Source organism: Mastomys coucha, unplaced genomic scaffold (assembly GCF_008632895.1).
Source record: "Mastomys coucha isolate ucsf_1 unplaced genomic scaffold, UCSF_Mcou_1 pScaffold5, whole genome shotgun sequence".
NCBI classification, from domain to species: domain Eukaryota; kingdom Metazoa; phylum Chordata; class Mammalia; order Rodentia; family Muridae; genus Mastomys; species Mastomys coucha.
In genome coordinates this window covers 98412578-98421806 of record NW_022196911.1, presented here as the reverse complement: position 1 = coordinate 98421806, position 9229 = coordinate 98412578, and the positions used below count along the sequence as shown (strand labels likewise).

Below are 9229 nucleotides of genomic sequence, written 5' to 3'. Positions count from 1 at the left end.
TTTTGGCCCGGGTGGGGGAAGGAGGCCGGAGGGCGGGCGCTAGCTGCACGCGGGAGCTGGGAGCAGTCTCTCGCGTGGGCAGGGGAGGGCGCATGCAGCACAGCCTGGCTGTGGGGGTCTGGGGTCTGGGGTAGAGAAGAGTGGGGCTCAGTCCTACACCCACTGATGAAGTCTGTGAGCCTCCTGATCCGGTCTCGCTGAGAGTGTAGACCTATGCCCCCTCCCATGTGTGAGGGGGTGGGATAGAAAGTCCCTCTCCTCTCAGCCTCCCTGAGTGGGTTTGGTGTCTCTTCGAAAGGGTGAAGTGGCTTTGACCCCGGGTTGCCCGGCCAGCGCGACCGAGGAGGTGGCTGGACAGCTGGAGAATGAACGGAGAAGCGGACTGTCCCACAGACCTGGAAATGGCCGCCCCCAAAGGCCAAGGTATGGGTCCCCAGCTTCTCTTCAAACTTGTCTTTTTTTTTTAGAGCTCTCCAGCCTCTAGAAGGTTTCTCTAGGCTTCGTTCTGTGTACTGGCAGAGAGTGTTAAGTCTTCGAAAGTGAAGCATCTGTCAAGTGGGGGTTTGGCCAAATCCAAATTACTTGGCCTTGAGCTTAGAACTTGAGTGTTTTACTTCTCTTACTGTGAATGAGGGGCACAGGGGAGACTCCTGCAAGCTAGTCTTATTGGGTTCTTAATTATCCTGAAGTATTATGCTCTCACCTTATTGGATGGGGGAAAAATAAGATTTTTGTCCGAGGCAGGTAGAAAGTAGGGAGGGGTATTTTGGTGGTTTATGGCTCCAAGTCATAGGAATTATAGATACCTAAACCCTAGCCACTCTGTCAGCTGTATAATGTTTATGGCGTGGAGGGTAGTATGAAGCTGAGCATCTAGCAATGCTTGTGAGAGGGTGGGGGGAGATTATGGGTCCATGTGACCCTTGGCTGTGGAAACTGGGCCCAGGTTGGGTACCAGATGCAAATGAGAGGCAAGAGCACGTTTGGGTCCTAGCCCTGGATTCCCCCAGCCCAGCTTCTCTAGCAGCAGGCACCCTCCTAGAGAGGCTCTGAGTTGTCTCTAGGCTGCACTTTACCAGCTGAAAATTTATTTGGGCTAAGATGGCAAGTTGGAATTCTGGGGTTCTCCAGAGAGCAAGACCCTGAGCACTCTGTCCACCGGCTTGCCTTTTCTCAGAACTGCCGTGTGTGGTTGTAATGTTTAAATTCCATCTTTGTCAGTTGCCAGAAATACTGCTTTGGTTTTCCTCAAAGTGACCATGAGGGAGTTAGGTAATAGAGTATATGCCTTTGGTGTTGGTCTCCAGCTCTGCTGGAGAGACATCCTCATGACCCCAACTCAGACCCCAACCTCAGGCCTCACATGTTTGATACCCACATAGAAATGACCACATTTAGATATGTTCCTTCCCTGATCTCTTGCCTTTTTGATGAGCCCATTATCTATAGGTCCTAAATCGCTAGACTTCCCACTCCATCTCATACTGTAAATAGGGGCCCGTGGCAGCCTAGCATGTTAGAAGTGGTTGCTGTGAGGTAAGCAAGACAGGACTTCCAATGTAAGCTAAGTACGGTAGTTATCTATCTGGTCCAGAGTCGTGGCCCCCCTCCCCGCCCCCTTACCTAATAGGGCCACAGTTATTTTTTTAGGGTTGAGCCATGCCTAGGGAAAGATGCTCTAGTTCAGATGAGAAGCAACCAGGGGCTTTGGAGAGAAGGACTGAACTCAGATCAAGAGAAGGGCATGAGCCAGGTGTGATGATTTCTCTTACATGTCACAGACCGCTGGTCCCAGGAAGATATGCTAACTTTGCTGGAATGCATGAAGAACAACCTTCCATCCAACGACAGTTCCAAGTTCAAAACCACAGAGTCACATATGGACTGGGAAAAAGTGGCATTTAAGGATTTTTCAGGAGATATGTGCAAGCTCAAATGGGTGGAGATTTCTAATGAGGTAACTGCTTCCCACTTTTTGACACGTGTAAATACACATCTGCATATGCTTTTTATCTCAGAGCAAATGGGGAAAGCAAACCTGTCACTTTGGACAGAAGGTATTCACGTGTTCTTCTGCCAGCTCTAATTTATGCTTTCCGGGATGAAGTGGCCTGGGCGATAGCAACAGCCTGGAGCTCACCTTTCTAGGTGGCCTTGGATACTTACTGTCTTGGACTTCTATTGCCTAAACAGCTCTAGAGGTTGAATGAGATTCAGGCAAGGAAGCTATACTGAAATCATTCGGTGACTGCTCTTAGGTGTGGTCCAACTCCTTGGGCATGAGCTCTAGTGCCTCTGGTCAGAAGTTGCCTGGAATCTACATCTTTGCTTTGTTTCCTTCATTGAACTCAGTGTGGTGGAGGGTGGCGGTAACACTGTGAAAAGGGATAGTGTACTATGGAGTGATGTTTCCCAAATTCCTTTCTCCCCGTTTCCTTCCTCCAGGTAAGGAAGTTCCGTACGTTGACAGAACTGATCCTCGATGCTCAGGAACATGTTAAAAACCCTTACAAAGGCAAAAAACTCAAGGTGAGTTGCCAGGAGGAGAAGCACAGGGGTCAGGGGTCAGGGAAGAGGGGTTGAAAGAACGGGTGGCATCTGACCCCACTTTCCTTTGTTCCAGAAACACCCGGATTTTCCAAAGAAGCCTCTAACCCCTTACTTCCGCTTCTTCATGGAGAAGCGGGCCAAGTATGCGAAACTCCACCCAGAGATGAGCAACCTGGACCTGACTAAGATCCTGTCTAAGAAATACAAGGAACTTCCAGAGAAGAAGAAGGTGGGGGGAGGTGGGGTTCAGGTGCGGGAGGGTAGTTACACTTCCAGGTGGGAGCAGCTGGAGTGGGTAGGTCAGTGGGGTGGGGATAGGCCTTAGAGAGACAAAGGGACTCCTCGTCAGGGGTGTGGAGGGGTCAACACAACAGAGTGTGGTGGTTTTGGAAGTCACCGTGGTACCTGTCCCCTCCTGGCCCACACATGGTCAGATAGGACCCGTGGCAGGGGAGGATCCCGAAGGCAATTCAGACTGCTCCTGTACCCCACAGCCAAATAGCCATACTCCCTGTGAATCTGTGCAGCCATTCTCCTACCCGCTGTGATGCTTGAGTAGACAAGAGACCCAGGAAAGGGGGTTGATTGATTGTCCTGAGCCAGGAATCAGGGCACAGGAGTGCTGAGTATCTTGAGTCTTCTCGATAAGGATGCTGGAGCACACTTGAGGTTGGAACTTCTGCCGCCCTCCAGTGCTCTCCCCTCCCCCCTCGCATCGCATAAATGAGCTTGTTTTCCCCGTGAACAAGGGTACACGGGATGTCCTTGCCTCGGGCTGCTTCCTCCTACAGAAATGGATCACTGTCCAGATTCTCAGGGATGTGTGTAGCCCTTTAGGTAAAAGTTGTCTGAACCTCCTGGGCAGAGATGGACATAAAGCCCAAGGACAAGCTCAGGGGGTTCCCTGGAAGACATGAAACAGAATACTGAAGGGAGAGTCAACACATGAAAGAAATGGAATGGGAGAAAGCCAAACACAGAGGAGATGCTGGGTGATGAGACCAGGGTGTCAGTGAGGGGCAGCGGGGCACAAAGGATGCACATTGGTGGGCAAAGGACACAAAGTTGAACGAATTATCTGGCTGAGCACTTATATGCCCTTATTGCTAAATCCAAAGTGGAATAGGCTTGGTTGGGTAAAAACAGCTGTCTGTGGCCCATACCCAAGCACGAGTAGCATTAACTGGCAGGGCTGCATTTGACCCCATAGGTGAGGACCCGGACAGTGACTATACACACCACCAAACTCCTGAGGGATGGGAGGGAGAGGCTAAGAAGCAGAACCGGGGAGGGACAGAAAACCTTGAGTGGAGAAAGCTTAGGCATGGGTGCACTGATTTGGGCCTGTCTTACAATTGCCAGTCCTTCAGGTAAGTCTCTTCCCTACCGATTGAGGTGTGGAGGGTGACGCCTTTTTAGTTCTGTCTGAGGAAGACTGAGAGTGCCCTAAGGAGGCTGTGCTCAGTTTTTTGTTTCCATTGGGTAGCATGGTGGAAATGAGCTGTCTCCTTGCTTGCTCCTGGTGCGTCTTACAAGGAGTCGTCTGGTTTGGTTGGAGCCTCTTGGTCCCTTCCAGTGCTATCTTGACCTAGAATTGAGAGAGCAAGAAAGGAGAAATGGATGTTATTTATGCAAGAGGGAAGAGGTATAAAGGAGGGAGGGTTTCTAAAAGCCTGGGGCTCCAGGAGCTTAGAGGAATGGATGAGGCAGGAGGGGATAGTGAGCAGGAGTGTGAGGACTGCCCGAGACCCAGAGCTGACGATGATGGGAAAGAAACTGCAAATTTAGGACATTTATTGGGAGGTGATTTGCGTTGTAAGAACTCATCTCGTGCCCCTTCAGCAATATCCTCTGCTGCCTTAGAAGCAGAATTTAGCCTTCTCCGTGCTGTTAGCCACCCCAGAGGGGACAGACCAACATCAGCTAACACCAAGAGGTGGGAAGAGGGACCAACAGCAGCCGGGGCTCCATGAGACTTGAGGAAGGTCTGTGGTATTGGAGAAAGCTCTGGGTGGTCCTGATGACCTGTCACTGTTCACCTAGTAGGTGATGTGATGTCCCATGACTTCTAGGACATTTTGTCTTAAAGAATATGGAGATGGGTGTCTGGGAGTGTCCCTGTAAGTCCCCACTACCTGGCTGCTAGTCTCCAAGCCTAATGTTAAGTTCAGCTCACTGGAGGCACAGGAACCAAACATCCAAAATCATAGCAGGAAGCAAGGCAGTCAGAGAGGGGGATGGTGGCTTTTTCTAGATCTGGGTGAAGTAGACCTTGGGTCCTGGATGACCCCATGCCCTCCTCCCCTCAGATGAAATATATTCAGGACTTCCAGAGGGAGAAACAGGAGTTCGAGCGAAACCTGGCCCGATTCAGGTAAGGCAGAGGAGGGCTATGGGGCACTGGGTGTGGTAGGATAAACATACTGGCTGGAGACTAGAACTGACCGGCCATGAAATGTGAAGTCTTTTGTAGACTGTAGCGTCAGGTTCAGGGGCAGGGCCAGGTTGCCGGCCACTAACTTCAACTGAGCTCCCGCAGGAAGGCCTAAAAGGCTTGGCTTGGGCAGCTAGCTGGGGTCTGCCTTAGCGGTGTCCCCTGCTGACCCTTGCTCCGGTCCCCTGGCTAGGGAGGATCACCCTGACCTTATCCAGAATACCAAGAAGTCGGACATCCCCGAGAAGCCCAAAACTCCCCAACAACTGTGGTATACCCATGAGAAGAAGGTGTATCTCAAAGTGCGGCCGGATGTGAGTGTCTGGCCAAAGGGTAGGGGTGGAGGGCACACGGCGGTGGCAAGGGGGGAGCCGCGCCTGGTGGCTGGGTATGGTGCAGGGGAGCAGGAGAGGAGGCCCCTCCCCAGGGGGGGATTGCATGGACAGGGCCTGGGCCAGCTGGCGTGCGAATGAGTGTGTGTGTGAGCCTGTCCCTTGCACCAAGGCGGATCCCTGCCTCTCCACCTTACCCTCCTGGCCTGCGGTGGACACTTGCGTGACCTCCTGTGGCCCGAGGGGGGCGGGGCCTCTGTGCCCCTCCCCTCCTCCCCTGCCCCTGGCTGCCTGTGTGTGTCTGACGGCTTTTGGTTTGCAGGCCACTACGAAGGAGGTGAAGGACTCCCTGGGGAAGCAGTGGTCTCAGCTCTCGGACAAAAAGAGGCTGAAATGGATTCATAAGGCCCTGGAGCAGCGGAAGGAGTACGAGGTTAGGCTTCCGCTGCGCTCCTCCCCATCCGGCTCTTCACGAGCCTTTGCCCTCTGACTTGTGCCACTGCATTCTGCACGTGGCAGTCGTTCCCTGACCTTCTATTGAGGGAGGGGCCTTTTGGGCCCCTCGCCTCAGCCCCTACCATCTCACAAGCCCCGTCCCACCGAGAGATCTCAGGCTAGGGCAGAGCAGGACACCATATTGCAAAATGACACAGCAGACACACAGACACACGGCCATCCCCAGCTTTGCTCCCTGCCTCCCCTCCCCAGCGGCTCTCCCCCTTATGGTGCCCCAGCTAACCCCACACCCCGTTACCCTCCACTCCCCTACCTTACTCTGCAGGAGATTATGCGTGATTATATCCAGAAGCACCCCGAGCTAAACATCAGTGAGGAAGGCATCACCAAATCCACCCTCACCAAGGCCGAACGCCAGCTCAAGGACAAGTTTGATGGACGACCTACTAAGCCACCTCCGTGAGCACTGCCCCGCATGGGTGGGCGAGTGGGCAGTCAGGGAGTTGAGTTAGTGAAGAACTTGAACCCAGTTTGGGCAGCAAGAAGGTCTGTTGTCCATTTGCTCATGGGTGTGCCTCCCTCTGGATTCAATAGGAACAGCTACTCCCTGTACTGTGCAGAGCTCATGGCCAACATGAAGGATGTGCCCAGCACAGAGCGCATGGTGCTATGCAGCCAGCAATGGAAGCTGCTCTCCCAGAAGGAAAAGGATGCTTACCACAAGAAATGTGACCAGGTGCGCAGGGCAGGAGCCAGGCCACTCTGATCTCTGGGTCTTGACTTGGGGTTTCAAGCATGAGGTTTGCCCTACCTGGGTTCAGTTATTCACTGATTACAGGTGCCTTGGCCACCTGCTTTCAACTTGTGCGGTGTTTAGCCTCCCTGTCTGTCAAAGCAGACAGCTCGGGCCCATCTTCAGGGGGTGAGGTTACACCCAGTCCCCAGGGGCCTGCTGAGGATGACTGCTCCAGGGTAATGGAGGCTGTCCCCTACTGACTGAATCCCCCTTACTTTTCTAGAAAAAGAAAGATTATGAGGTGGAGCTGCTGCGGTTCCTTGAGGTGAGTAGCACACCACCTTGAGGTGGGCAGAGGGCGCATTCTGGAGTGCACGGAGCCTGTCTGCTGCAGCCCGTGCCCTTCTTCCTACCCAGAGCTTGCCCGAGGAAGAGCAGCAGCGGGTTCTGGGGGAGGAGAAGATGCTGAACATCAATAAGAAGCAGGCCACCAGTCCCGCTTCCAAGAAGCCTTCACAGGAAGGTGGCAAGGTGAGTGTCCCACGACAGTGGGGGTGGGGGCTGGGGTGGAGCTGCCGCCTGTGAGGCTAATGGTAATTGTACCTTTTAGGGTGGCTCCGAGAAGCCCAAGCGGCCTGTGTCTGCCATGTTCATCTTCTCAGAGGAGAAGCGAAGGCAGCTACAGGAGGAACGACCTGAGCTCTCAGAAAGCGAGCTGACCCGCCTGCTGGCCCGCATGTGGAACGACTTGTCCGAGAAGAAGAAGGTCAGGCCTTGGAGAGACCTCCGCTAAGCTTCCCTAAGGGTCTCCTGGGCCACTTACATGTGCCCAGTTAAGGCCGTTTCCCGGCACCCTAAGTGTGATCACACGTGTACCCGGGCTCAGTTGCTGGGGCGGGAGCCGGAAGAAGGGAAGCTTTCAGCTCCGTAGTTGGCTCCCGCGGGGAGCTGCCCCATGGGTGGGGCGGAGCTTATAGGACGTCACTACTGCCCACGGCTTCTGTTGGCCCCGCCCTCCTAACAGGGAGCCTGCTACAAATGCTGGGCAGGCTTAGCGCGCCCCCTAGGGGTGCCCCGAATGCTAATGTCCTTGCTTTTTCTATAGGCGAAATATAAGGCCCGGGAGGCTGCGCTGAAGGCGCAGTCTGAGAGGAAGCCAGGCGGGGAGCGTGAAGATAGGGGCAAGCTGCCTGAGTCGCCCAAGAGAGCTGAGGAAATCTGGCAGCAGAGTGTCATTGGAGACTATCTGGCCCGCTTCAAGGTAGCAGAGTGGGGAAGGATTGGTTTATGGTCTCCAGCAACAGAACCCCTCCCACAACTGATACCTTGTGTTTGTACCTTAGAATGACCGGGTGAAAGCCTTGAAAGCCATGGAGATGACTTGGAACAACATGGAGAAGAAGGAGAAGCTGATGTGGATTAAGAAGGCAGCCGAAGACCAAAAACGCTATGAGGTGGGAGGGGCCTGGGCCACCTGCCTCCATGTAAATAAGTGGCTGCTGGGCCAGAAGGGGTAGCTTTGGTTAGGACCCTGAGCCAGTCTCTTAACTTCCAGTCTGTCCTAGGCTAGGTGGGAGTCAAGGTACCAGCCTCTTGGGTGATTCCTGGGGGAAACTACTTCTATTTGAGAAAGCACTTTGAAATGCTCCTCTTGATACAGTGGCTTGTCCAGCGGTTGTTTCAAAAAGAGTCTTGCTATGCATCCCGGCTAGCTGCCACTACCAGTCTAGATCCTCCTACCTTAACCTCTGGAGTGTTGGGATTGCAAATCCCATCCCAGGCAGTCCCTACCCCCCCCCCCCCCCCCCCCCCCCCCCCCCCCCCCCCCCCCCCCCCCCGCCAATGGGTGTGAGTGTGACCTCTCCACGTCTCTCCACAGAGAGAGTTAAGTGAGATGCGAGCTCCTCCGGCTGCTACAAACTCTTCCAAGAAGATGAAGTTCCAGGGGGAGCCCAAGAAACCTCCTATGTAAGCCTGAGGCTGGAACCCCTCCTGGTGTACACAGGACTAGAAGGTGACTCACTTAGGACCCTGACTGTGCCTATCACCCTGTGCTGCTGCAGGAATGGTTACCAGAAGTTCTCCCAGGAGCTGCTGTCCAATGGGGAGCTGAATCACCTGCCGCTGAAGGAGCGGATGGTAGAGATTGGCAGCCGCTGGCAGCGTATCTCCCAGAGCCAGAAGGAGCACTATAAGAAGCTGGCAGAGGAGCAGCAGAGGCAGTACAAGGTGCACTTGGACCTCTGGGTTAAGGTGAGAGAGGACAAAGGCGCCTTGGAAGGGAAAGGGGAGCGGCGCGGGCACGGGCTCCTACAGGGACTCGGAAGTCCTGCAGGGCACTGGGTACTGACCTAAAAGCTAAGAGAGCCAAGGTATTAAGTCATTTGCTAAGGTTACATAGTAGACAGTTCACACAGACCTCGTGCCCTTCCTTCCAGGCAGGACCAGGAGACTTGTAGGGAGGGCTAGGCTAAGCTGTGAGTCTCTGGAAGTCTCCACTGCTTTTCTTGAATGGTCAGATCTGACCAGGGAGAATTGCCTGTCACTCAAATAGTCTAACCAAAGACCCCGACCTAGAGAGATGGTGGGAATTAAATGTTCAAGAATTCTGTTAGTCTCAGCTGGGCGGTGGTGGTGCACACCTTTAATCCCAGCACTTGGGAGGCAGAGGCAGGAGGATTTCTGAACTGAGGCCAGCCTGGTCTACAGAGTGAGTTCCAG

The 9229-nt window shown here is 53.8% G+C and overlaps 1 protein-coding gene and 1 long non-coding RNA gene across 5 annotated transcripts in view; one reads left to right on the top strand and one right to left on the bottom strand.

Moving 5' to 3' along the window:
- Positions 1 to 9229, top strand: part of Ubtf (upstream binding transcription factor) — a 13277-nt gene that overhangs the window by 2329 nt on the left and 1719 nt on the right. For 2 of the 4 annotated variants that reach the window (XM_031352080.1, XM_031352082.1), the window contains exons 2-17: positions 299 to 423; positions 1782 to 1957; positions 2446 to 2529; positions 2624 to 2779; positions 4860 to 4924; positions 5178 to 5298; positions 5639 to 5749; positions 6098 to 6231; positions 6367 to 6508; positions 6792 to 6833; positions 6926 to 7039; positions 7119 to 7274; positions 7614 to 7769; positions 7852 to 7962; positions 8388 to 8476; positions 8572 to 8761. In XM_031352080.1, the coding sequence (XP_031207940.1) occupies positions 366 to 423; positions 1782 to 1957; positions 2446 to 2529; positions 2624 to 2779; positions 4860 to 4924; positions 5178 to 5298; positions 5639 to 5749; positions 6098 to 6231; positions 6367 to 6508; positions 6792 to 6833; positions 6926 to 7039; positions 7119 to 7274; positions 7614 to 7769; positions 7852 to 7962; positions 8388 to 8476; positions 8572 to 8761 (1905 nt within the window). In that variant the 5' untranslated portion in view covers positions 299 to 365. The remainder of the gene's footprint in view (positions 1 to 298; positions 424 to 1781; positions 1958 to 2445; positions 2530 to 2623; positions 2780 to 4859; positions 4925 to 5177; positions 5299 to 5638; positions 5750 to 6097; positions 6232 to 6366; positions 6509 to 6791; positions 6834 to 6925; positions 7040 to 7118; positions 7275 to 7613; positions 7770 to 7851; positions 7963 to 8387; positions 8477 to 8571; positions 8762 to 9229) is intronic. The other 2 variants (XM_031352083.1, XM_031352084.1) reach the window with 1 other exon arrangement.
- On the bottom strand, positions 1889 to 7498 carry LOC116077508. The gene is made up of 2 exons (XR_004113260.1): positions 7112 to 7498; positions 1889 to 4138 (listed from the first exon to the last, which is right to left on the bottom strand). It is a non-coding gene; the product is annotated as an uncharacterized LOC116077508 (long non-coding RNA).